This window comes from Callorhinchus milii, unplaced genomic scaffold (genome assembly GCF_018977255.1).
Source record: "Callorhinchus milii isolate IMCB2004 unplaced genomic scaffold, IMCB_Cmil_1.0 Scaffold2, whole genome shotgun sequence".
Lineage (NCBI taxonomy): Eukaryota > Metazoa > Chordata > Chondrichthyes > Chimaeriformes > Callorhinchidae > Callorhinchus > Callorhinchus milii.
This window is the reverse complement of record NW_024704743.1, coordinates 25,683,523-25,711,513: the sequence shown is the minus strand read 5'-3', so window position 1 is coordinate 25,711,513 and position 27,991 is coordinate 25,683,523. Positions and strand designations below refer to the sequence as shown.

Genomic DNA, 27,991 nt, shown 5'->3' with positions numbered 1-27,991 from the left:
TCATCCAAAGGACAGCACTTCCGATAATACAACACATCCCCAGCAATGCACTGGAGCGTCAGCTTAGACTATGTAATTCTAAGTCCTGATACGGGTCTTGAACCTACAACCTTCTGATTCAGAGGCGATAGTGCTACAACTGGACCAGGCTGACACAAGGAGGTGAGCTGTAGATAGATGGGAGGGGTGGGGGGCTGATACCCTTCTAGCCCAAGCTACGTCGACGATGTTCCTCTTGGATCTACCCTCAAGAGCACCATCAGGCTAGAGTGCGTTTCCAGGAACCAACACACCTTGGGATTCAGACGGTGCTGATAAACATGCTGCACTTCCCATTAACAGTGTGCATCATGTGAACACCTCAGCCTTACAACAAACTCCCAGCCTCTGCCGTAGTCGGTACTCTTGCTCCATCTGCCACCCAAAGTTCCAGTCACGCCTCTCTCACTTCCATGAGAATGCACGTCGATGTGACCTGAAAGGCACTTGATTACAGTAGCAGTGCCCCTTTAGAGATATCAGAAACAAACCTGAACTCTTTCAATTTCAATTAGTTAGAGGATGATGGCCATTGAGCGTGATGACAAGACAGTAATCTCATTAAGGGGTACAGACAGCGCTGACGGTCAGAAACCGTGAGCTCAGGTGATACAATCAGCTAAAAAGTGAGCTGCAAATTCCTTTATAATTATGCCCTCTCATCCACTGTCTATGACACATGCAGCAGTTTTCCTTACAACACTTACACTGTTAACTGCTTTCACTTACTTCTGTAAGATTGGAGCAAATACACCTACATTGAACTGCTGGAAGGTAACACTGCTCCACATGTTATGACATCTGTTGCACAAAATGTATGTACAGTATTCTACTTTATTAATGTGATCCATAAAAATTATTTATATTTAGTCCTAAGATTACATTGTACAAACACGCTGATGCAGTGCCAGTTTCTAATTGGGCTGATTACAAAGTCGGTGCTATAATTAGATAACTCATTATGGTGCTGAGATCACACTTAGCTCCATATTACAATCTAGTTATCTTTTTTACTGTTTTAAAAAAAATCTTTTCAAGCATAGAATACAGAAATATCATCTCAAGAGAAGATAATAATCCTTCATTAACTGTCCAGCATCAAATGTTTCCAGTGCTTCAGCTAAACTGCACATTTTTGTTGCATAAACCAGCTGTTTCATCCATGTGCCTCGCATTGGTGATGCACTTTATAATTCTATTCGAAGATCCTTCCTCCAAACTTCTTTTTCGCAACATCGCCTCAGGATCTTAAACAAGACCGCACTGCAGTGTCCCACAAACAGTCGTGGATTGAGCAACCAAATTATTATTATTATTTTGAAGGGATTATTACCCCCGGAAAAGCAACCCACCAATCGACTAACACCCGGGCTCCTACTTACAGCTCGGTAAACATATTCGTGTGGAGTCAGGAAATTTGCCTAACGTTTTGTTCTGCCCGGAATCGAACCCAGGTTCCCATGTTTGCGAGGCGAGTGCTCTAACGAATATCCCACAGGTATTGTAGCGTATTGGTTAGAGCAATAATAAGCTTCTGTTAACCCTGTAAGCCAAAGCTCTGACAGGTACGTATTGTGGACCTGGCTCAACAAGCAGCAGGAAGCTTGCCAGATAGTGCTTTCAAATGACAAACGATGCAGTGAAAACTGGTTAATCTCCTTCATTACTGCAACAGATACTCTGGAGTGCCCAAGCAACAAAAAAATCAATAAAAGCACATTTAGCTTTCAGGCAATAATAAAAAAAACTTCTCAGGATAAAAACTGAATGTGAGGGAAGTTATAGAACAGTTCTGCCGTTCTATAACTGCTCGCTTGTATTCTTATTCAGTTTGGAGCAATGAGCAGTAATCTGCAGTTGATATCAGAAGTCAGAAAGCAATAAGCTTGCGCCAGTCAATATGTTAACTACAACAGCAGCAAACCACAACTTGCATTTATATAGTGTCCCTCAAGTGATGCAATGTCTCAGAGCACATATTATCCACCAGTCTGCGCAATCTTAAATTCTGAGAGAAAATAGCCTTGCAGGCTCACAATAGATGGAATTGTGGGCATCAAATGTCAATTCTCACTCCATTTCTTTTCAAAGTCCACAGCAGTTCAATGTTTGGAAATTTCAATCTAGGGCCAGGTCACACAAACCTAAAATGATTTGGTTTCAGATGGTTTCAAATGTAGTGTGAATGAACGCTAATAGAGTTCAGTGGGCCTGCGTTGATTTCATGTGCGCAAGTCATTTTTCTAATTGTAAGAACCCCAAATTTAAGCGACAAAGCTACAAGGACAGGTTGGTTGCCCTTGAATCTCTTGTCTCTTGATCAGGGAAAACGAAAGGGGAAACTTGTCAGTGGTTTTTTAAGAGACGTTTGGAAAGTGTGGATGCAGACACGTTTCTATGATTGGTGTAAAATTAAATTTCAAAGGATCATATTTTCAAAATAATAATACTTCACATTTGGTACAGTGCCTTTCCCCATTAGGAGGATGTCATAAAGTGCTTCATGGAATATGCTGTAAAGTGGTGTGACTGTGTGTTTTGTGGGTGACAGTGGAAGCTAATCTCCACACGGCAAAGCCCCACAAAGTGATTGACCATTCCTTTTTTTAAAAAAATTTGGGATTGTTGGCCAGGACAATGGAGAAACTGTTCATTTTGCAAATAGTGCCATTGGGATCTTTAACATCCACCTGAACAGGCAGACAGGACCTCAGTTTAATGTTTCATCCGAAGCACCAATAATGAAGCACACTTGCAGCACTGCACTGGAGTGTCAGTTTAGATGATATGAGTTCTAAGTCTCGATGTGGGGCCTGAACTCACAACCTACTGATCCGAGGGCGGAAGCACCATCAACGGAACCAAATAAGAACAATAAAAGCGCATAACAATGCAGATGATTTTTTAAAATATAGAGTGATAGACATTTAGGACAAACTACCTGCACAAATGGTGGAACAGTTTCAAAAAGGCACTATTAAAGTCACTTTCAACTAAAAGATTTGTGGCTATTTGATTTAGAACTTGATGGATCAAAGGAATCCTGTGGGACAGCATTGAACACCGCTTTGATACCTGCACACGGTCGATAATCCTACCAATGTTTCCAGTTTTGGCTAACAAATGAAGCCTGGCATTCGGTCGAGGTAGCAGAGGGCTGCCATAATCTGAGAGGGGGGTACTCCAGCGTATCATCTCTTCGATGGGAATAAGAACAAAAAGAAATACAAACCTGACAGATTCGGATATTTCAGTGACTTTTACTAAGTCTGAATCTCAGTAAATCTCTGCAGTCGTTTTTTTTTATTAAATAAATGCATTTCCCGTTAAGCTTTGGATTTAGATTAGAGGTCAGTTTTATTAAATCTGTTTTGTGAAACTATTAACTTACCACAGAACATGAGTACTGAAGTGTATTTGCTCTCCTAAAGGATTTTTAACACACAAATCTCTATGTATGTATTGGAGTTGTGCTCTCTGCTGAAATGCAAGGCTATTGCAGGTCAAGGAACTGCAGCCCTCCTTTCACATTTTAAATCAAAGTTGCTGTTCATTTTGAAGGCCAGTTCGGAGTTTGAACTCTGATCTCCAGGTCATTGCATTGTCCCTGAAATAGGTTTACTGTACCACCCTGAGGTTGCTTCATTGACCCATTCTCAAATTTTAAGAGCCAGTCACTGAGTCATATGCTATTTGTGTCATCACGCAATGCAATGATTTGCAAAAAGTCCAACATATCCCTAAATCCTGTACATGCTCGCTGTCACCAGTGCCAGCCAACACATTTCATGGGTTACATTTGCGCTCCATTACCTCTGCCCACTCTGCATCAGTCAGTGGTTTAATACAAAGACGATATTGGTCATTCACCTAATGGCCAGTTGGGAGATACCACTGCGTGCAAATTGACTGCTGTTTTAAATTATAATAATCATTACATTTGATGCAGTACCTTTTATGTGGGGAGAATGCCTCAAACCTCTTCACAGGATTGACTGTGAAGTGTAGTGACTATGTATTTTGTAGGCAAAGATATTTCCATATAAGGTTCTATATCAAATATAATGATTGTTAGATGTTAAAGAGGAAGACTCACAGTTTACTGTACCTGTTAGAAGTCTTACTGAGGATCGCAATCCCTGACTTGTTTAAGTACCTAGCATTGGTATGACAGCTCCGCTTTGATTGTCAATTCTCAAGGACTTGCTAGACGGTATGAATGCTAGATACTTTATCTTAAACAAGACCACCTTGCAAATCTTCAATAATTGACATTCAAAGGGGAACAAATATAGCAATGCTAGATAGAAAAACTATATCACGTAGAGAAATTCTCAAAGTAAGATATTGCATGTCCCTACATTTAACACTGGAAACCCAGCCAGCCATCCAGGGATAGAAAGGGGCTCTACAATGTGTTCCAAGAAAAGTTTTTCTTTTCTCCATTACTTTCAATGAAATGTTGTAATATCCCAATAATAAGTCTCATGAGTCAGTGATGCACAAGGCACATCCTTCTCGCTTTAAACTCCATCACCGTCACATCAGAATAATCAGTGAAACACCTAGAAGGAAAAACTTACCAATGTTACTAAACGTGCGACAGAAAACCGAGTGTGTGAGAAGGATTGTGTCCTTTCATTAATAGTCTTGCATCAACTGTGACCAGTACTTCAGCTAGACTGTTCCATAAACTGGCTGTTTCATCCACGTGCCTAGCATTAGTGATCACTTTATAATTTTATTTGAAGATCCTTCATTCAAATTTCCTTTTCGCAATATCGCCTCAGGATCTTAAACAAGACCGCACAACAATAATACTAATCCTTGCAATTGATATGGAGTCTTAAAATGTTGTTGAGACGCCTCAAATTGCTTCACAGAATATATTGTAAAGTGAATTGACTGATTATTTTGTGGGCGAAACATGGTAGCTAATTGCATACAGCAGTATCCCACACACAGTTGACTGAATGACCAAATTATTATTTTTTTGAGGGATTATTACCCCCGGAAAGTGAACCGCCAATCAACTAACAACCGGGTTCTGGAGTAATGAAACTTACCTAAGGTTGCACCCCACCCAGGAATCGAACCCGGGTCCTCTCGCTTGCGAGGCGAGCTTGCTAACCACTACATTACGGGACTCCATAAGCAAGATTTCAAGAAATAAATGACGTTCAAAGGGGAACAATTAATGCAGAGCACTATAGCAAAAGGAGGCATTAATAATGCAAGAGACTTAGTGAATTGAAAAAAATCTATTCTGTAACAGAGACTAACCTATACCCCTGTGGCAATCTTTTATTGAATGAGTTATATTGCACCGACCAGAAGGATTTCTGTTATACTAAAATACAAATGAAGGACCAATGCTGTTGTTTTAATCCCTTTACGTAACTGAACACTACCTCCTCCTGCATTTGTTTCCAGTCAACAAGCACTAAAATGAAAGTGGCGCCAGGTGAAAGAACATCTCCCGAAGCATCACTGCGACAGCATTAATTAAAACAAATTCAGCACTTCACGCCAGCTCCCCTGACACAACCTCTCGCACAGCACATCTTTGACAAAGGCTTCAATTCAACCTGAAATTGCTTTGTCAAAACGAGTTCAATTTAACCTTGCAATCGATGGCATGAGCGCTGAGATCAGAAAAGAAAAGGTGGGAGTGGGCTGGGGGGAGGGGGAAGGGTATGGAAGAAATATATATATGCAAACATATAGTATATAAAAAAAATTGAAGCAGCAACAGCATTCTACGCTCTCCCACTCACCCTGGCTCGAACCATCCTGTTCATTCATGTTGCAGGTCTATTGTTTCCAGTTAATTTGCCGTAGAAAAGCAGAAGGAGGTGACAAGTGTCTCCTCGTCTCTAGAGTCCAAGACTTTGTGTCTAATCCACCAGCTCTGGATGAGGAGTACTGAGTCGAGTCAGCCAGGGAACAGGCAGTTTATACCCACAGCATGGAGCAGAGCTGCAGTGCAGCAGCGATTGCATTCTCTGACAGAAATAAGCTTTGGGACCTCGTCTAATGATAATACATAAGCCAAGGTTGTTGGGCGGGTGAGGGGAGGGAGGGGGGTGGGTGCCGGTTGGGTTGGACAGAGAAAGAAGAAACGAAATGAGACACTTTATTTGTAATCAAGATGCTAGTATATGTTAACACGTGCTGTTGCCACTTTGTGTGTAATCACACGTTATATCCTTGTAGGGTTAAATAATATTCTTGTACATATTATGCAGAAGTGCATTTCTACATTATAAGATTACACTGCAGTTAAAGTGTCATAAGAGGATGAAGTGATTTGATGCAATCAACTGTGGGTTTATATTTTCAGAGCACCAGTACATGTTTCTGATATAAAAAGGACACAAATTAAATGAAAAAGAAAATGTGTTTTTAAGGAGTGGACATTTAAAATAATCTACTCCTATTTTTTGCCAAAACAAAAAGAAACCAATGCCAATTTTGATGGCAATATCTTCGAATACATATTGACCGTTTTTTTCCGGACACAGATAAATACCATAAATCCTGTCTGCAGCCAGGATTCAGAGACTCTGAGCTTATCAAGGTTGCATTTGAATTGATGATGTATTTCTACTCGAATATGTTTGCCTACAAAATACAGCCTTTACATTTTACTGTGAAGCATCTTGAGACTGGACATGAAAGGCACTATAACAAATGCGTGGATTATTTTCATTACCTTTCCTCACATTATCTCCGGTCTCTTATTCTATATGCACAGTAAATCGCCATCGTACTGGACTCCGTCGATTCAGAATATTAACCTAGCTGGACCAAGCACCAAACCAAATGTTTTTTACATTTCTGGAGGGTCCTGACTGCTAATTCTCCTGGCACGTGCCAACACCACAATGTGCAGCTTCACCATCCTCTGCCAGCCTGGAGAACTTAAAAGATTGTTTGAATGTAGAGTCTGCTCGCAGGCTTTGAACAATTACAATGCTGGTACTGGCATTTACGGGCATTTTTGAAAAATACCAATACCAACATTGTAATTATACCTAGCTGGAAATTCCAGCTCACTGGACTGGATTGCCTTTCCCCCACCATTAGTCCGGCTAGCCGGGAGGTTTGTTTGATGCTGTGCTTTCTCGTCAGGCCTGTGTAAACAATTGTTAGATTGAAAATATATTTCTTTTTTCAAACCTCCATGGTCCAATGGTCTCCGCCCTAAGACTGTTTTGTCTTAAAATTGTGCAGAATTTCACATGATTCTTGAATTTGGAAACCATTTCTCCATAGTTTTTTTTAAAAAAATTAAAACTGAAATTAAGAATTTTCCAAAATTATACGCAATGGTAAATGTGAAGGACGACAACAACATTTATAGGAGCTTGCAGAGATCGGGTGGTGCGAGACCATAATAATACTTGCAGTTTATATAGCGCCTTATCACGTCTTTGAATCGTCTGAATGGCATTTGAATGAGAGGTTGAGAATCTTGAATTTGATCTGCTGGGCCAGGGATGGCAAAGTATGACCACATATTACCTTTTTAGGCATGGTAATGTAGCCTTCATGTGGCCCGAGGGCTGAGAGTTGGCCATCGCTGTGCTGTGGGGTTGGGGAGCCCATTGGAGCGAGGATAGGGATCATGAAGCTCACAGAGCCTGGTGCGGGAAAAAACATGGTGCAGAGCTCTAAATGGAGTTCTGAAAGGAGAAGATGGTCTTTTTTTTATTTGTTCAGCCGAGTTTCTGACACAGTCGGAAACCAATCACCATGCTTAAAAGTATCTATGCCAAACTAAAAGTTCCATGCATGCCCCATCACAGAAATTCCTGTGTTGGGAATGAAATGTGGAACCGCTCCCCAGAGAGACAATAACAATAAATTACATTTATACAACGTCTTTCATGTTGGTTGGATGTCCCAAATGAGGAGGACGCACCCTGTTTACTTACTTCCAGAAAGTATCAGGTGCAGGTTGGCAACAGCAAGGCTTGGGGATCCCTGAGTGTGTATTGGGTTAAGGCTGGAGTTTAACCAGCTAAATCCACATCACTTGCCACTGAAAGCACTGTCTGGCAAGCTGCTTATTCAGCTCGACCTACTCTAACTGAACAAGATGTTCTCAAGGCTAAGACCATGGTAAATTTCAGGTGAAATCTGTGAAATTAAAGTATGTCACTTTTTTTTAAATCTCAGAAGCTGATTTTGACAAGCATATATAATGAAACTCATTTTAAAAAGGATGTGGTAAGTGGAAACTAAATCGCAAACACTTCTTGGAAGTGTCATTTCTGAGATTCCCGCATGGCTCGGTTATTAAAGACTCTGACTTGTGAGAAACTGTACTATGGCCGAATGCAGGACAGATGAGAAGGAACAGAAACTTTGTACCGAATTGGCTGCTTTTACCCAGCTGGAACGGTCTGGATAACTACAGTTTGATCTAATTCACTTGGGCTAAGAGGAGGAAAAGAAAAAAAAATCAGCCAGGGTTTTCACTCCAGAGAAATTCATTGTGGTGTTGAGGGGCCATTTGTGTTGAACTTTAAGATTGAATATTGGTGGACAACTGTTTCTTTGCAAAACACAATAGCATTTCTCACTCCCGAAAAAGGTTCTCACCAAAAGAATTTCATTATTTCACTCACAAGTGGAGCCAGGAGGCGAGTTAGCTTCCTTTATAAAATATTCTACAGCTTATGTTTGGTTCTGTCGGGAGTATCAGGGGTATCTAAGCTGTGTTTTGTCCTTAAGATAGAGGTAAGGTAAGTTTTGTTTGGTCTGTAATAATAAAAACAAAAGTCCAGTAAATAACAGCCATAACATTCCAGGCATCAAACCCTCACAATCCCAGTAATCTCTCCTATAACAATGCAGCGGTATATCCCCAAACTGGGAGAGGTCACCCCTAAAGCTATTCAATTACTGAAGAACGTTTTATTATCTGGCAGGTGCTCATATTGGCAAACGCTAATGAATAAGTAGATTTGTCACATGTAATTGACTAGACAGGCAATGGTGACGTGCAGTGCTTTAATGCTTTGCAGAGAAGCAAAATGCTGCACTGTTGATAATGGGCAGGAGAAAGAAAGCCTATGAAGAGGCCATTCAACCAGTTTGTGAGATTCACACAGGGCTTTGTAAATAGCAAATTCCAGGTAAGTTGTACCAGCTCCTAAACTGGTGCTTGCTCCTTCACTGGAGCAAATTATTCTAATCACAGTTCCCCGCTCTTTCCCTGTACCCTTCTGTATTATTTTGCTTCAAAATCTTTGTCCATTTATTAGTAAAACCGTTTATAAATAGGAAAGTCTGGATGCTTTGTTGCTGGACTCTCTTTGGGGTGCGGGGGGTGGGTGCGCGGGGGAGATTTGCTGTAGTGCTGGGGATATACTGGATTGGGCTATTCTTCTCATCCAACATATACACATACTTTCCAGCAGAGGTCACTGGACAGTAATGAAGAGCAAGTACACTGAGTTTTTCCTCTCTAACCCACAAGTGTTGAGACCAATTCTAACAATTTTTGCTTGAGCCTGTGGTCTTGTGACTCAGAGGCGAGCGTGCAAAATATGAGGCAAGCTGACACCTTTAGGCATTTGTTGGATGTTCAGATTACTATCTTTAAATGCTTATTATGCATCATGACTGTGGAATTTTCAGGCACTCCCTACAAACCATTTATAAATGTTTACTCCCTGTAAACTATCCCCCACCTCCACAACATTGCCCGACTCTGCCCCTGCCTCACCCATCAGGCTGCCAAAACCCTCATACTTGCCTTCATTACAACCAAGCTCAACTATGCCCTGCTTGTCAGCCTTCCCAATTCTTCCCTCCACAAACTGCAGATCATCCAGTACTCTGCAGCTCGTGTCCTCTCCCACACCAGGCTCCGTGATCCCATCACACCCACCCTCGCCCGGCTCCACTGGCTCCCCATCCCTCAGAGGATCGAGTTCAAAATTCTCGTCCTCACCTTCTCGGCCCTCTACGGCCTTGCCCCCCTCCAACCAGCTAATCCCATATCAACCTGTCCACTCCCTCCGCTCAGCAGGCTCCGACCTGCTCTATATCCCCCACCAAGCCTGCCCCACTATCGGCGGTCGGGCCTTCAGCCTCTCTGCCCCCACCCTCTAGAACTCCATCCCACATTCCCTTCGCCTCGCTCCCTCCCTTGCCTCCTTCGAAGCCTCAAAACTTTCCTCTTTCACCGTGCCTTCAGCCATCCTCCTACCCATCACCCTCCCTGATCCCAACGACCCCTCCTCTCCGGGTCCCTGACTGTACAGTGCCTTGGGATGTCCTCCTGGACACTTGTAAGGCACTTTACAAATGTAATTTTGTATTGTAAAGACTCATCTTATTCTGGGTAACGTTCTTCCTTTGTCTCCTGAAATTGACGACACTTATGAGACCCAGCCCAAGTGACCGTTCTTCTTGTACGAGCCTCAACTGAGAGGGTCTATAGACCATTCTATTGGGTGAGGCCATCAAAACAGGAGTGAGAAAACAGCCAAACCTTTCTCCTTGATAACCTGGGACAACCTAGGTCAGTCCAGTGAAGTGCCTTGAGATGTCATCCTGACCTGAAAGGTATTGTATCAAATGCAAGGATTATAATTATTATTATTTTAAGCTTTCCTCTTGATAACCCACGCTTACCTTTCCCCTCCCTAACCTATGAGGGCCGTAGCTAATTACAATGCCGCAGGTAAGACCCAAACTCAAACCTCAACCCAATCGAATCTTACATTGTTAATAATAAAAATGACCCAAATAAATACTCAACTGATAGTGAGGGAGAATGAAAACAAAGGCCATAATCTAGGCAGGCATCAAAACAGTTTAGCTTCACTCCACCAGTCTGATTCATCTGTAGTTAACCTATACCGTAAACACACCCTCCTTTCAAGAACAAATATTTCTGCTTTGTGCTGAGCTGACAAGTCGTGAGACTTCTCTAAAAAACAGGCATTTGGATCTGGTTTTAGAGAAGGCTGGCGACTTATGAGCTCAGCAATACTCAAATACTTTGGCTGTAAAGTGCAATCTCTACAAGCTGTAAATCACAGCAGTCTGGCTCAGCGGCAGCACTCTCACCTCAAGAGTGGGAAGACAGTGCGTTCAAGCCCCATGTCAGGACTTGAACGCACATTGTCTGAACTGACACTCCAATGCAATCAAATGTGGGGGGGGGGATTTGGATTGTGGGAGGTGCCATCTTTCAGATGAGATGTTAAACTGTCTGCCTGTTCAGGTGGATGTTCGAGGTCCCATGGCACTGTTTGAAAAGAGAAGGGAGTTTCTCCCGGTGTCCGGCCAACAGCGGCTGTTTGTGGCATAATTTGCTTTCGTCTACAAAAACACTGTACTTTACAGTAAATCCTGTGAAGCGCTTTGGGACGTCCTCCGAACATGAAAAGCGCTATAACAAATGCAAGGATTATTATTATCTATTTATTTATTTGGGGGAGAAAACTCCACCAGGGTCTAGATTTACACTATTTAGCAGCATGTTAAAATGTGCAAAATGTGGCAAATTGTCGATTCAGTCTTAATAATAATCCTTGCATTTGATATGACATCTCGTCACGTCTTCGAGACATCTCAAAGCGCTTCATCGAAAATACTGTAAGGTGAACTGACTATGTTTTGTGGGTGAAACACAGCAGCTAATTGCACATAGCAGTCTTCTACAAACAGTCATGGATTAAGTGCCCAAATTATTATTTTTTTAAGGGATTATTACCCCCAGAAAAGCAACCCGCCAATCAACTAACCACTGGGTTCCTACTTACTGCTAGGTAAACATAGGCGCGTGGAGTAAGGAAACATGCCCAACTTTTCGCCCTGCCTGGGAATTGAACCCAGGTCCTCTCGCTTGCAAGGCGAGTGCTCTAACCACTAAGCTACAGGAATCCACATCTTAACTTTGACGTTGGATTTCTGGTAGTTCTTAAAAGAGCTTGTAGAAAACCAGCTTCAAAATTGAGGCTGAATTTTAAAAATGTTCAAGAAATTGTGGGTGTGAGTTTGTCTCAGTTGGTAGCACTCTCATCTATGGATCAAAATGGTGTGGGATCAAATTCCACATCTAGGTCTTTGAGTTCATAGTCTAGGCCAACACTCCAGTTAGTGCTGAGGAGAGCTGCATTTTTGGAGATGTCATGCTTCAAGTGAGATGTTAAATCCGAGGTCATGACATTAAAGAATCCACATTACTATTTGGAAAGAGAAAGGAGTTTCTCCCTGTGTCCTGGCCAACAATTTTCCGGTTAAAATTGGTCATTCATTTCATGACTATCTGCTGTGTGCAAATTGGCTGACTTGTTCACCTACAAATGCAGTCACTACACTTTACAATGATAATTCTGAAGCGCTTTGAGATGTTTCAACATAAGGCACTGTATCAAATGCAACAATTTCTTATTAAATTTATTATCTAAAATCCCACCTAAATAGTTAATCTAGACTATGGTAGCTTTAAAGCCTCCCTTCACAGATCATCCAAAACTCTGCAGCTCATGTGACCCCATCACTCCCACCCTTGCCCAACTCCATTGGTTCCCCATCCCTCAGAAGATCGAATTCAAGATCCTCATCCTCACTGTCAAGGCCATCCATGGCCTTGCTCCCTCCTACCTCTCTGACCTGCTGACTCCCTACCAACCTGCCCGCTCTCTCCGTTCATCGGGCTCCGGCCTGCTCTATGTCTCCCGCCCCACCATCGGTGGCCAGGCTTTCAGCCTCTCTGCCCCCACACTCTGGAACTCCATCCCACGGTCCCTTCACCTCACTTCCTCCCTTGTCTCCTTCAAGGCCAGTCTCAAGACCCTTCTCTTCGATCGTGCCTTTGGTCGAGCTCCCACCTCTCTCCCTTCCCTCACCCCTACCCCACCCCTCCCTCATGCTCAGGTCCTGACCCCTGACTGTCCAGCGTTTTGGGACATCCTCCAAACGTGAAAGGTGCACTATAAGTGTAATTTTGTTGTTTTTGTTGTCATTCATTTTATAATAAACACAAAATACATTCTGCATGTTAAAGCACACACCGTATCCTAAAATATAGAGTTGCTTTGAAGACAATGCCACATTGAAAATGACATTTGTTCTTTTTTTGCCTGAATGAAAATGTTTTGCAATGTTTTGTTGATAAAGTCAACACACGGTCTTAAACCCTGCAGAATGACGTTTGGCCCTTTTCCTCTTCACACAAAGAGCAACCCACTGTGATTACTGATGTCCCTCATAAAATAGTCAATGAAAAAAGGGCCAGTGCCATTCATCTGTCTCACATTAAGAGCCGCTACTGTTTGCAATCCTCAAATCCTCAGCCAAATAACCTAGCATCACCACTGATGAGCCCCAATGAAACAAGCCTCACCTATGTATCCAACCAACAGCAACTGGCAGCAGTGCTAGCAACCAAGAGCAGCAATATCCTGGTTAGCAACATAAAATGCATATTCAAAACCACTACAGGTGATGAGGACAGCCAGCTGGAGACAAGACCTGGGTTTCAGGTTAGGACACTCTGCAGCAGTCACGACACTGAATACAATGCTTGCATTACATTTTTGCTGGCACAAAACCAAATTACATTTGGCAGATTGGCACCAGACAGTCAGATTAACGTGGATGTAACTATGCCCCCTGAATGGTTCCCCTCTCCAACCAAGGAGTGCTGTGGCCAAATCCAGATAAACTCAGCACAGGGGTGGTGGGAGTGGATCAGAAGTTGTGGCACATCTCCAGCTCAGAAGATTAAAACGTTTGACCCAAGGCTCCTCCCCCCTCACGCTGCTGTGAATCATGAAGTTGGAGAAACCAATCCAGACTTGAATTTCCAGCTCATTGATAATGTGCTCAGACTGATGGTTAGTGGGACATTAGAGGCTTGCCAATATCCTCCAGTCAAAGGTCAAGAGTCCAAGATCTTGCATTGAAACTAGCTTCTCAGGCCTCACCGTTGAGAATAATGGTGGGATCTGCCTCTGACCCATTCAATGTAATAAATACGGTGAACCTTACATCAACAAGCATGCCTTGGATTACTGTGGCTGTGCCAGGCTTATTTTCTCTGGACGCAAAAGCAGCGAGAGCTGAGAAAACTCAGCAAGTCAAGCAGCATCTATGGAGAAAGTGAGTCAACGTTTCAGGTTCACAATCCTTCGTCAGAACTGGAGCATGTTGGGAGGGAGAGGTTTCTAAGGACAAGTTGAGAGGGGGAGGCAGGACAAGGAGGATCAAAGATGACAAAAAAGACAAAGAAGAGAATGTGTTAGTTGATGGGTTAAAGCGGTGATAGTGGCGTAAAACAAAAGGGAGGGTGGGTTGAAACAAAACTGGGAGAAGATTGTTAATCGTGCAGAACAGGCAACACACCAGAGACACAGAGTGTCTGGGGTGACGATTGTAATGATAACAGAAGATAAATCTTCTGGTAACGAAAAGAGGGGGAGGGGGGAAGGTGAGCTATTATGGTCTGAAGTGGCTGAAATCGATATTGAGGCCAGAGAGCTGTAAGGTCCCTAGCAGACAGTTAAGATGCTTTCAAGCTTTCGCTGTGGATCATTGGAACAGCGTAGGAGACCATGGATGGAGAGGTCAAACTGTGAATGGGAGTGCGAGTTAAAATGGCAGGAGACCGGAAGATCAGGTTTCACCTTGCATACAGAACGAAGGTGTTCTGCAAATCAGTCACCCAATCTGCGCTTAGTCTCCCCAATATAGAGGACACCACACCATGAGCAGCAGATACAGTATACTACATTGGTGGTAGTACATGTAAACCACTGTCTTACATGGAAGCTGTGTTTGGGGCCTTGGATAGTGGTCTGGGAGGAGGTAAAAGGGCAGATATTGCATCTCCTGCACTGGCATGGGAAGGTGCCAGGGGAAGGAGAGCAACTGGTAGTGCTGATGGCAGAATGAATTAAGGAATCCCGGAGGGAACGATCCACTATCACCCCTTTAACCCATCAACTACAACAACAAAATTACATTTATAGAACGCCTTTCATGTCAGGAGGACGTCCAAAGTGCTAACACATTCTCTCCTTTGTCTTCTTTTTTGTCTTCCTTGTCCTGCCTCCCCCGCTCAACTTGTCCTTAAAACCTCTCCCTCCCAACATGTCCCAGTTCTGATGAAGAGTCGTGGACCTGAAACGTTGACTCACATTCCTTTCTCCATAGATGCTGCCTGACCTGCTGAGTTTTCCCAGATCTCTCTGTTTTTGTTTCAGATTTCCAGCATCTGCAGTATTTTGTGTGTTATTTTCTCCGGAACTCTGCAGTCCAGAAAGTGGATTAAAGTGTTTAATAAATTGATATGCTTTTAGAATCTCTGTAAACCATCTGTAATTAAAAGATATTTCACACACATGGAGATGTCTTGATGTTGCTGTGTAAATATTCGGAGACATCAAAACATTCACGCAGCCATAAACCACCACTACGAATGTCAGGGATTAGATCCGCTACCGAAGAATAGTAATGGAGGTCAGAGATGCGTCTGAAAATCAATGATTTTGCTCCTGAAGCTACAAAAATGTCTGTGATGGCAATTCACATACGGAAGAACGTATCAACATCTTCCAATATTTACATGATAATGTCAGTCAAGAGCTCTATGCAAACGAGGGAGGGAAGACGTCCGTGCTCCACAGATGTCAAATGTTTATTGTCAAACCAGATTCCTGGTATGGAGAGGCAACCAGATCCTGGAGTTCAATTTGGCCAAGGACGAGGATAGTCCTCGCTGGACAAGCAGTGGGAAACTTGCCAGATAGTGCTTTCAATGGCAAGCTCTGCAGTTTTAGCTGGTGATATTCCAGCAGTTCCCCCAACGTACATTTCTTGGCTTTTGCCAACCTGCGCCTAATACTCTCCTGAATTAGGTAAGCAGGATGCTTCTCACAAGGAATTTCCATGTGTAGGTGGCATATATATGTGGAACTATTGGTTTGGATAGTCTACCATGGAGATGGATTGCCGCACCCAGCTGACCAAAAAAAAATTAAGTGAAAGGTCACGTTTTCAAAGAGGTAGTGATTCGTGTTCAGGTGACACTCGAGTTTTCAGTATTGTATTAGTAGATTGTAGGAGGAAAGGAAGGCTGAGGGAGGTGGGAAGTTCCACAGTCTGGATGTCCTGAGAATTCACTTTACAGTATATTCTGTGAAGCGCTTTGAGAGGTCTCGAAGACATGATAAGGCACTATATCAAATGCAAGAATTATTATTATTAAGCACACACACACATACTGCGCCCGCCCACCCACCCCACACACACAATATACAACGGCACACACAATATATTGCAGGTACAGACACAGTATACAACACACAATATATTTCACACACATAAAACACAATAGAGATAAAAGGACAAAATCTCTGGTCTAAAGGACACTATCCTCACCCTACACAAATAATTTAATTCACAGCTCTTTAAAGAGACAGTCACTAGTAGCCTGAAGAGGAGGTACAGCATAACCAGCCATACACCCTCTCATCAGTCACACCCACACACATTGCTGCACAGCATCAACATGTTTCAATATAATCTGCGTCAAATTTTGTCTGCAAACATAAAAGGATTGCAAAACAATATTCAGAAAGACAGTGCTCTTTTAAAACAAAATGGGGCAAAAAGACCAAAAACAATCAATTCAAATTCTTTCAAATGGTAAAAAAAAATGAAAATTCTAACACTCTGACTTTGTATTGTTTGCGTGTTTAATATGGAAACCGAAGAGCTCGCTTGCTCTAGAGTTGAAGTTCTGTGAGAAATATTACAAAACGGCCTAAACTGCACCTTAAACACTCCTTGACTTCACAAGATCAGATGGGTGTCTCATGTTGTCTCAGTTTACAAGCTCATTCTGGGCAGGTTCTGCAGCACATGTATGTGTGTGTTGGCATTTTAAACCTTTTGAAAAGACAAAAAAAAAAGGTGTGTGCCAAAAGGTTACACAACGATTGAAAAGGAAAAAAGGGTGCGGAGGATTTAGATGCTCAACTCTTATCACAGAGAAAACATGAGGGGAAAAAACAAATCATTTTGAAGAAAAGACTTGGTTGGTGACGTCAGCATATGAAATAGTCAGTGAGCCACCACAAAGCCTTGGAAAGTGCAGGTATTGCACAACTCTGCGCAAAGTTGCAGGACCCATATCTGACCCACGAAAGGGGAGGGGGAAGAAACAGGAAAGAAGGGAGGAGATCAGTCAAAGCACCATCACCACAGGGCAGTAGTGATTTAATGAGCTGACTTCGCCATCACCCACTCACGACCAATAAAGGCTGCCTACTTCTGAAGCTAGAACCCCCCACCCCTCGCTCACTGAAACTATACACACATACATACACACCCTCTCATCAATCACACACACACGCACGCACACACATTGTTGCACAGCATCAACATGTTTCAATATAAGCTGGGTCAACGTTTGTCTGCAAACATAAAAGGATTGCAAAACAACATTCAGAAAGACGGTACTCCTTTAAAACAAAATGGGGCAAAAAAAAAGACCCAAAACCCATTGTTGGCAGGTGAAAATCTTCTTGGAGGGGGGCACAGGGGTAGGGGTTACTGAAGGCAGGGGCCACTGAGTAAAACTCAGTTGAAGGCTCGGTCCCTTTAAGACAGGTGAGCTGTTGGATTGACTGGCACGTTTACTGGTTGGTCAGAGGACTGGCCTCAGGGCTTCCCCCTCCCATCTTCCATTAAGGAGGTGAGCTGGAGATAGATTTGGGAAGGGATGTGGGGCTAAACCCTTCTAGCCCTGACCACCCATTACCTATGCTATCCCTACATATACCTATAAATTTATGGCACTCAGGGGGCGAAAAAAAAACGGCATCACCGAATGACTTCTCCTCGTAATGGTTCGAGAAGAGAAATGCAGCACGAGAGAGACACACACCAACAATGGCTAACACTGGCACAACAACATCCAATGATCGGTAATTGAGTTAATGTTGACCTACGCCCATACCGAGTCCTCTTTGCTGGGTCTCTCTCTCGGCACGTTTGCAGACAAACCCCCACGAAGCCTGCCAAGAGTCCTGGAGACCAGCTGCAGAGCAGGATTTATAAAAGACCTACATCATTAACAAACAATCGAGCATCAGCTTGTTGATTCAAACTAAATTACACGAGCAAGGAGAATCTGCTATCTGCTTGACCGACCGGGAAGAATGTTTTTCAGCTGCAACCCACATGATCCATGACACAGATCACTTGCACAGCCAAAAGTTTACAAGCAGCCGTAGGCCACGTGACCAATTTAGTCCATTGCTTTCGGAGCCGGAGATTTTTTTTACCATAGGCGGTCAAGCTTCTACCCACGCTGTCTAAAACTCCATCTTGGGAGTTTTTGTGCATCATCTCCTCTCTCCCTTCCTAATTTTAAAGATCACTTTCAGGCCCATTTTGGAGTCCTGTAGCGTATTGGTTAGAGCACTCACCTTGCAAGCGAGAGGACCAGGTCAATTCCCGAGCGAAGGTGAAACCTTAGGCAAGTTTCTTTACTACACACGATTCTGTTTACCTAACAGTGAGCAGAAAAACCTGATTGTAAGTCGATTGGTGGATCACTTTCTGGGGGTAATAATCGGTCAAAAAAATATATATATATATATGATCATTCAATCCACAACTGTTTCTGGGATACTACTGTGTCCAATTGGCTGCCACATTTCGCCCAGAAATATACAGTCAATTCGCATCACAGTATTTTCTGTGAAGCGTTTTGAGATGTCTCAATGACTTGATAAAGCACTATATCAAATGTAAGTATAGTTAGTATTATCACCTTTTCAACCATGCTTTTAGTTGCCTTTCCATCCCCACCTCTGATTTGGGCTAACAGTCAGCTGTGTAAAGCACTTTTGTGACATCCTCTCAACTTGAAAAGCGTTATCTAAACATAAATTGCATTGTTTCTCCGCCATCATTCACTGACTCACAATGATCCACCACAAATCTTCCTTTTGGCTTTCATGCTTTAAAACAACTGCAGGTTTCTTGGGAATATCAAAGATTTTGTTGTGAAAGCATTTCCCTGCAGGTAACTTTCGTACGTTTTTCCCCCAGATGAAGGAATTTGTGTGTGTGAGCCTGACTCAGTGGTAGCACTCTCATCTTCGTGTCTGAAGATTGTGGGTTCAACCCCAAGTCGGGACTTGGAATCACATATTCTCTCGCCCGACACTGCAATGCAGCGCTGGGGGAATGTTGCATTGTCAGAGATGCAGTCCTTCTGATTATACATTAAACAGAGGTCCCACCTGCCTGTTTAGGTGGACGTTAAAGATCCATTTGCCCTATTCGAAAACAGAAGGGAGTTTCTCCTGGTTGCCTGGCCAACAATCCCACAAATAAAATTGGTCACTCACTCCATCACTGCTGTGTGTAAACTGGCTGCCACATTTCGCCCACAAAATACACATTCAATCCAATTTACAGTATATCCTGTGAAGCGCTTTGAGAAGTCTCAAATCTTATCAGGTCAAAACATCACACTGTGCTTAGCAGTAATCAAGAATAGTGATTGTTTTGTATGTAGAGAGACAGCCATTTGCCCCTTCTTCCAACACACAGAATCAATCAAAAAGAACACATGCACACACACAGAGTTATGTTTAGATAAGATTCAGTTGGACTACAATACACAGCCACTGCACTACAATTACAATAAAAAGTTCGAGACCTGCGGAAAAACCACTTTCCAAATTAAGATCCGAACTTAAAATGTTCCTAAATTCACAAGGTTTGATTTTTATGAGAAGAGCCTTAAGGTTAAACAATGAGAAATTTCAGGCCTTCATTGTATTTTTTTTAAAAATGGTATAACTTTGAGACATCAATGAATGAAACAGTAGAATTTATTTAGGGAGATTAATGATGGTTTTTTCCCTCCTTTTGTTTATGTGAGCACAGACATTTGCGGGTTCCTCTGTCCATTCACTTGTGGTTCTGAAAGACCCCTTTTCTTTGTTATCACTGCAGCACCACCTCTGCACAGGTACCACAGCTAATCTCACAACAACACATTTATAGAGCGCCTTTCACGCCGGGAGGACGTCCGAAAGCGTCGGCTCACATATAACAAGCAAATGCATTATTGTTTTTCCAGTACTCAGTCTATGCAAATGCTCTAATAATAGTATTTCAAATAATTCCTGCGCTTGATAAACTGCCTCATCACTTAGCTGAGATGTCTTAAAGTGTGTCACAGGATTTGTGCTGCTCCAAGATGCTACCCCACGTGAAGGCACTATATTAAATGCAAGTTGTTGTTGCTGTCAGATATAGCAATTGTGTATTTGGCAAGAAAAGTTCATTCGCTTATTGCTTTAGAAGAAATATGAGAGAGAACAATGTGCAGAGATCTGCATCTAGAACGAGGTTTACTGCAGCCACCAAGATATAGGTGGATAGCATCACCATTCCCAGCTTCCACAAATAACAACAACATTATATTTGCGTAGTACCTTTCATGTCGGGAGGACATCCCAAGGCACTGATAAGGTCCCAAGGTGGATAAGAGATCCACCCTCAAAAATCTTGTCCATCAGATTTGGCAGCAAAACAACTATGCATGTAAATGAAGAGCTGGAGCATAGCGTGTGCCTATCCAGCTTTATTCTGAGTAAATCAATATCTTGACCTTCAATAAAGTTTAATGGCTACTCTCATGTGAAAAAAAATTCCTGGCGTCTGTCCTAAAATTATACTTCACAACCACAAACTGTGGTCCTTCTTGTTTAGAATCTTATACACCCTTTATAGTTCTCTCTGAGACCCTCATTTTCAAGTTTAAGAGCACTGGATTATCCAGTCATTCCTCATAGCTCATCTCTCTAACACTGGGGATCATTTGGAAATGTAAAATATGCTTGAAATCTTCAATCACCGTGAAATGATCAAGTGAAGTGATGCAAGAATACAGCAATACCATCCGCTAAAGTGTTTCCATCATCTCTCCCCGAGAATGCAATTCACTCGCTTTCACAGCTTCTCAACTCCAAGTTACAATCCTTCAGACTATACTGCTATTTTCAGTCATCAACTGAACTGTAATATCCAGTAAAAAATATTCTCTGCACAGTACCTGTCACTGAGAAGGCACAGATTGCAAATACAAGAAAATAAAATGCATTTTGCTTTGGACAGAAGAAAGAATTTCAATATTCATATCCTGTTAAAATGGCTCAAAGCACTTTCTAGAATTTTTTGCTGTGTTTAGTGCGGGGAGGGGGAGAAAAAATACAGCATACAGTACTCATATTTGAGAATGGATGCTTTATAAACAGTACCGAATACTCATCATTACCTCAATGTAACAACAACGTGAATGCAACCACGTAGCAAACCTCCCAGATTTTTGCCCCCACCCTCTGGAACTCCATCCCGAAACCTCTCCGCTTTCCCCTCCCTTACCTCCTTCAAGACCTTCCTTTTCGACCATGCCTTCGGTCATCTTTCCTCTTCCACTCCCCTTGCCCTCCACTCCTCTTTGATCCAAACCCACAGCTCGGGTGCACACCCATCAAACTATCATCACTACACTTTATGATGACACTTTTGAGTCATTTTTCTGATGTGAAAAGGCACAACATCAAATGTATTATTGTTATTAATAACACTAAAAAATCCCTCCCACACACACGCTATCAAACCACCGTGCTTTGAACAATGGTAAGTGGGGTTAACAGGAGCTGTAATTCAATCATTGGATTTGGATTACAGTTACAAAATGTTAAAGCTTCATCCTCATTGTTTCAAATGTCATCTGAAGCCCTCAGTACACTGAAGACCCTGTAATTATTCTCAAATGTCTCTTCTCTATATAAATACAAAGAACATCCGAAAGTTAGCCCTCATCAGATGGTGAGCTACATTTTACGAGCTTAAGTTAATTGGCTTTTAGGTATAATAATAATAATAATAATCCTTGCATTTGATATAGCGCTTTTCACGTCAGGAGGACGTCCCAAAGCGCTTCACAGAACACACTGTAAAGTGAATTGACTGTATATTTGTGGGCAAACGCGGCAGCCAATTGCGCACAGCAATGACCCACAAACAGTCGTAGATTGAAAATGACCAATTTTATTATTGTTTTTGGTTTTTGGAGGGATTATTATTAGGCGTGTGGAGTAAGGAAACTTGCCCAAGGTTTCGCCCTCTGCCTGGAATTGAACTCAGGTCTCTCGCTTGCAAAGCGAGTGCTCTAACCACTGAGCCACAGGACTCCACAAATCCAAAGAAAAAAGAAATCCCATCCCCGACACCACATAATAATCACGCAAAACTTTGGTGTGTGTAAAATATAACTCCAGCAAGATAGTATTTGCTACCAGTTGGTTTTCTATTGATTGAAAGCTGCTGCCTGTTCAATTAACCCTGCAGTTAGGAAATAATCCAAGAAAAAACATCTTCCTGGGGAATAACCATGTACAAACTCAACAGAAACATTTTAAAAGGGAGAAATCAAAGCTTCTAATGGTGGCAGTGTCACTGATCCTCGTGAAACCCAATAACATCAAACCCCTCCTCTTTGGAGGTCAATTTATTCTGAAACAAGCCATTAACACTTTACCACACTTTGGACACTGGCATAATTTCAAAACTTAATGAGACACTAAACTGTTTCGGTGGAATAGAGAAGGGAGTTTCTTCTGTTGTCCTGGCCAACAATCCCCCAAATAAAATTGGTCACTGGTTTCATGACTAGTTGTGGGACATTGCTGCGTGCAATTGTGCTCCCATGTTTGCTTACAAATACAGTTACTTCATTTCACAGAAATTTATGTGAGGCGCTTTGAGACATTCTTCTGACGTGATAAGACACTATACCAAACGCAAGGTACAAACTCAACAGAAGTTTGGTGTTTATTATTATTGATATTATTTCATCACCTATACCTTGGTCTTTCCAGGTGAGATGTGTTCAGCTTGCATTGTTTTTCCAAAGGTCACCTTGCCCAGTGACGTATAATTTTTGAAGCAAACTAAAAATAAATAAAAGAACACTACAATGATGAAGATACAAACTATTTCAGGGAAATTTACTCTATGAAGTAAGCATCTACTCAGAAGTGCATTCCCTGATGACAGTTTGTTGCATGCATCTCTCCTGAAGGCAATGACTCACACTAGAGTATGGTTCTACAGGCACCATGTTGGCCAAGTGTCCATGCGACATGTCAAACCAAGACATGTGCGTGTTGGTAAACTCTGTGACCTGGGAACAGAAGGAGCTTATTCATCAAGTCTCTTCTGGCATATTATTGGATAATTAATCCCATGACTGTGTCTCTTCGCCAGATCCTTTTCATAACAACAACAACTTGGATTTATATAGTGCCCTCCACGCCAGACGGCGACTCAGAGCTCTTTACAGTAACGGATCCCGGGGCCGAGCCAGGGGAAAGGGGGAGGAAGGTGACCAAAGGTGCGGTCGAAAAGAAAGGTCTTCAGCAGAGACCTGTAAATAGGAAGGGAGGGAGCAAAGCAAAGGGAGTGAGGAAGGGAGTTCCAGAGCCTCGGGGCATAGTGGCTGAAGGCACGGCCGCCGAGAGCGGAGTGGAGGACTCGGGGGACGAGGAGGAGGCCAGACCTGGAGGAACGAGGGCAATGGGCACTGTTTTGAGGAGAGAGGTCAGAGAGGTAGGGGGGTGCAGAGAAGTGCAGGGACTTGAATACAAGGGTGAGGATTTTCCCAGGTCACTAGGAGAAATTCTCTTAACTTTTTTAATAACCATTTAATCTGAAGCCACTAGGCCCCGAGGCTCTGGAACTCCCTTCCTCACTCCCTTCGTCTCGCTCCCTCCCTTCCCATTTTCAGGTCTCTGCTGAAGACCGTTCTTTTCGACCGCGCCTTTGGTCACCTTCCTCCCCCTCCCCCTGGCTCGGCCCCGGGATCCGTTACTGTAAAGCACTCTGAGTCACCGTCCGGCGTGGAGAGTGCTAAATAAATCCAAGTTGTTGTTGTTGAAAATCCCCCAAATAAAGTCAGTCATTCACTTCCTGACTGTTTGTGGAATATTACTATGCGCAAAATGACTGTACATTACAGGACTTTTTTTAAAACTCTTTGGAACATTCTGATATGGAAGGTGCTACACCAAATGTAAGGATGATTATCATTATCCTACTTGTGGCAACTTGGTGAAATGGCTGCCATTTTTGCACACAAGAAGCCTCTAAATGTAACAGTAATTACTCATGCAGCATTTTGAGGCGCTATGAAAATACATCAGCTCTGGCTCAGTTGTTGCACTCTCTCCTGAGTCAGGAGGCTTGGGTTCAACTATTATAAAGATGCTGCTTCTTTCTTCTAGCACCAGCGCATGGCCTGCTTGTGTGCTGTTTACAAGCAGTAAGCAGCACTATAAATGTTTGCACAGCTAGTCACCTATTCAGAACGTCTAATGTCTTCAGGGAGATTATATTGATCTCAAAACCCTGTCTCCCAGTCTGACATCAGGAAAACCTTACACTCGCCACATTTTCACATAACCTGCAGAAATAATACTAATATGAATAATAATAATACTACTAATAATGATGATACTCCCTGCGTTTGAGATACCGCCTTTCATGTGTGACTGAGTGGTACACATTCCAAAGGAGTTCCTCTAACTTGCTCGGTGCACTGCACAGCGTCGAGAATAAAGGCAGAGCAGGACACCACACAGTGTCATTGTGTTGCTCTCCAGCACTGGCTATTTTGCTCAAGCAATGAGAGTAAACTCAGCGGTGTGCGTGATGCAACGAAGGACTGGTGGCAACAGAAACGAGAGCAGTCACTTTCACTTTACTTTCTCAGATCTAGGATCACCACTCAATAGACAGCTGAGCGGCGCTATAAAGTGGCTGCAGAAATTACAAGGACACATAATGATCAAAGACGCATTAAACACTTCTGAGCGTATGCCAAACATGTACAGTGACTCAAGCCGATTTTACACTGGCGTGTAGCTGCACTACAAGTAATGCTCAAGTGGTGGTGTTGAGATTTAAGTACGGCTTGTAGTGCAGGCCAGCCTTTCTATTCAAAAACTACAGCCAAAGCACAAGCATTTGTTCTACACCCGCCACCTAAGGGAGCAGAAGCCAGGAACGATGAAGCAATTTTGCTCCTGGCCTATATGCCCAGGTTTTACAATTATTATTTACTATTATGGATGCTCTTAAGCACGGTGATGGGCCTCTGCACGTGTCAGACACCCAGCTGACTGAAAAAAAAGTTCTTTACACCTTGAGGAAATGCTACAAAAGGTTCAGACTTGCTCAGAACACTTCCTACAAATACATTCACTAAACTTCACCGCATTCGTGTTCTGAGACATTTTGACGTTATTAGCACTGCATCAGATACAAGATTTATTATAAGAATAACAGACAATGTGACTGTGGCATACACGTGATGTCACCATTTCCAGCCAATGGCTGTTTAGTCATTGGGAGATTTAAAAGAGTTGAGCTGAGGACACCACAAAGTAGAGCCCTACTTTTCCCATTACAGATCGGCCGTGATTTATTCAAATAACACAATCACAAGCAGACATTGTCATCATAAATCACAAAAAAAACACTACCCTTTCTTTCCCCATTCCCTAAGGTGCATTTCAAGGTACCAAACTCAGCGCAAAGAGATTTTGAGTACCCAGTTAATTTGAACCACGCACTGGTTTCCCCTCGCTGCAGGGCTCATCAATAGCAGCACAATATCTGCTCTAAATGGCTGAAATGTTCGTTCCGTCTGCAGCTGCTGAAGAAACTGTGAGAATTGGTCACTGCATCTATCCGGGGTCCAAAACTGCCAACTGTCTTTGTAAACCAGTCTGAGTCACTATTTTCATTTTGAACTTGGTGCATGGACGCATGCATTACTTAATACAGTGAAGCACCGTTATAATGCAGTTGTTGGGATACACAATACAGAGAGAGAGAGAGACACAGAAAGTGAGAGAGGATATCGTTTGTGACTGACTAGCTCCGTCTTGGTCATGGGGGCAGGGCTGAAACTGGCCTGGAGGGGCTCGTGGATGGAGAGATGTGAGCGAAGTTGGTTGGCAACAATATGTTCCAGAACTTTAAAAAATGATGGACAAGTTTGAGATGAGCCAGTAGTCTGCAAAGTCAGAGCAATGAAGGGTGGATTTTTTGAGGAGGGGATTGATGATAGCAGTTTTGAGGGCATGTGGGAATGGAGCCTGAGTAGAGGATCTGGTTGGCTGCGTCAGCCAGCAGAGCAGAGGAGGGGGAGTTGGGTGACCAACAGCTGGGTGGGGAGGGAGTTGAGCAGCAAGTGGTGGGCTTCGTGTAGATGATGATGGTTGAAAGGGAGAAATGGGCTCCAAGGAGTGTAGGGTGGTGGAAAGAATCAGTGATGTAGGGAGAGTTTGGGATCAGCTCTTTCACAACACCCTTCAACCTGGTTCCTTAATGAAGGAGCATCATGGGGACAGTAATACTCTGATGTTCAGCTAAATCTGATCAAATACTACCATCAAATCATGCTACCATGTTGAGATATGATGGGCTTATTTTACTGAAGCAAAGGGATACTGTATATAACCAATCAACATTAACATTCATTTTGTAGCCTTTGATAAACAAATTAAACTCAGATCTGAAAATTCTCAGTTGAAAGAATAATGCTACCTACTGAGCCACTCCTTAATGACACTGCATAGCTGTCCAAATATTTGCTTCTACACTATCCTGACCTTTAGCCTCATACGGTAGTTAAAGTAAAGAAAGCATCCATGGGTAAACTGAATGTTAGCCCTGTATAAAATGTAACCTTATCTTTCAGAATGCCCAAACGAGATTTAATGCCAACATCTCATCCGAAGGATGGCACCTCAGACAATGTAGCCCATCCATAGTACTGCATTGGAGTGTCGCAATAGATTATGTAGGTTGAAACCACAATCTTCTGAGTAGGAGGTGAGCCTGCTTCCAACTAAGACAGGATGAATTGGATTAATATCTGAAAAAGACAAATATAAATTGTATGGGGAAAAAGGCAGACGACTGTGCTGTCTGTCTTTGAAAGAGTGATCCATTTAGTCGCAGACAGGATTGGCCGTACGGACTCCAGCGCCGTAAATTTCTATGGTTTTAACTGGCCACAACACAACCTTTGCTAAAATGAGAAAAATCAGCCAGCTCCCAATCTGATCAATATCCAATGACCTACTGGTGGAACGTATATCCAGAAGAACTTGGCCAGGTGAGAACTGGATCAGGCTCTGCTCTTGATAATTCACAATGAAGCCTCACACATGAAGAGCTACCACCTTTTTTTTGGTCATCTGGGTGTTCAGACCAGAAAATCGCACCCAACCCCCCACCCCTTCCCATGCTAAGTTTACTTGTCTCAGCCATATTTGGCTTCAATTCCGTGCTCCAGAAGCATTTAAAACCACCAGCAACAACTTGCATTTATACCGCGCCCTTCACACGTAAGATAAATTTCTCAGAGCAGGGACAAGGGGATTTGGAGGTAACCGTAGGTGCAGTCGAAGAGTTACATTTAAAGGTGGAATTTAAAGATAGACAAAGAGGGGGCAAGGCAGAGAGTTCCAGAGGTTAAGGGTATAATTTGCACTCCATTTGCAACCTCTGCTTCCTCCTGTTGGTTTGTTACAAGCACAAAAGTCCAGTCAGCATCAATATTACAAAGGCATTCTTGAGAAACATTCTTTATGAAACACCAATTGGTTAAATTAGGTCTTAACCTTATTGAAAAGATCATTCGATTTTTGTTTTGATTAAAACAAATTCAAAGCTTTCTCTCATCCTTATTAAATCACATTCTTTAACAGTTTTGTCTGTGGCACCAGCAGAGCCATAGAAAACATTACACTCACCGCTGACAGCAACTCGTACTTTTATGCCAACCTGGATTTCAAATACTGTTGGGCGCGAG

The 27,991-nt window shown here is 42.7% G+C and overlaps 1 protein-coding gene across 1 annotated transcript in view; it reads right to left on the bottom strand.

Annotated features, from left to right (window-relative positions):
• Positions 1-27,991, bottom strand: part of LOC103176233 (solute carrier family 12 member 7) — a 194,131-nt gene that overhangs the window by 60,563 nt on the left and 105,577 nt on the right. Inside the window, exon 8 of the mRNA XM_042346217.1 lies at positions 23,201-23,290. Within this exon, the coding sequence (XP_042202151.1) occupies positions 23,201-23,290 (90 nt within the window). The remainder of the gene's footprint in view (positions 1-23,200; positions 23,291-27,991) is intronic.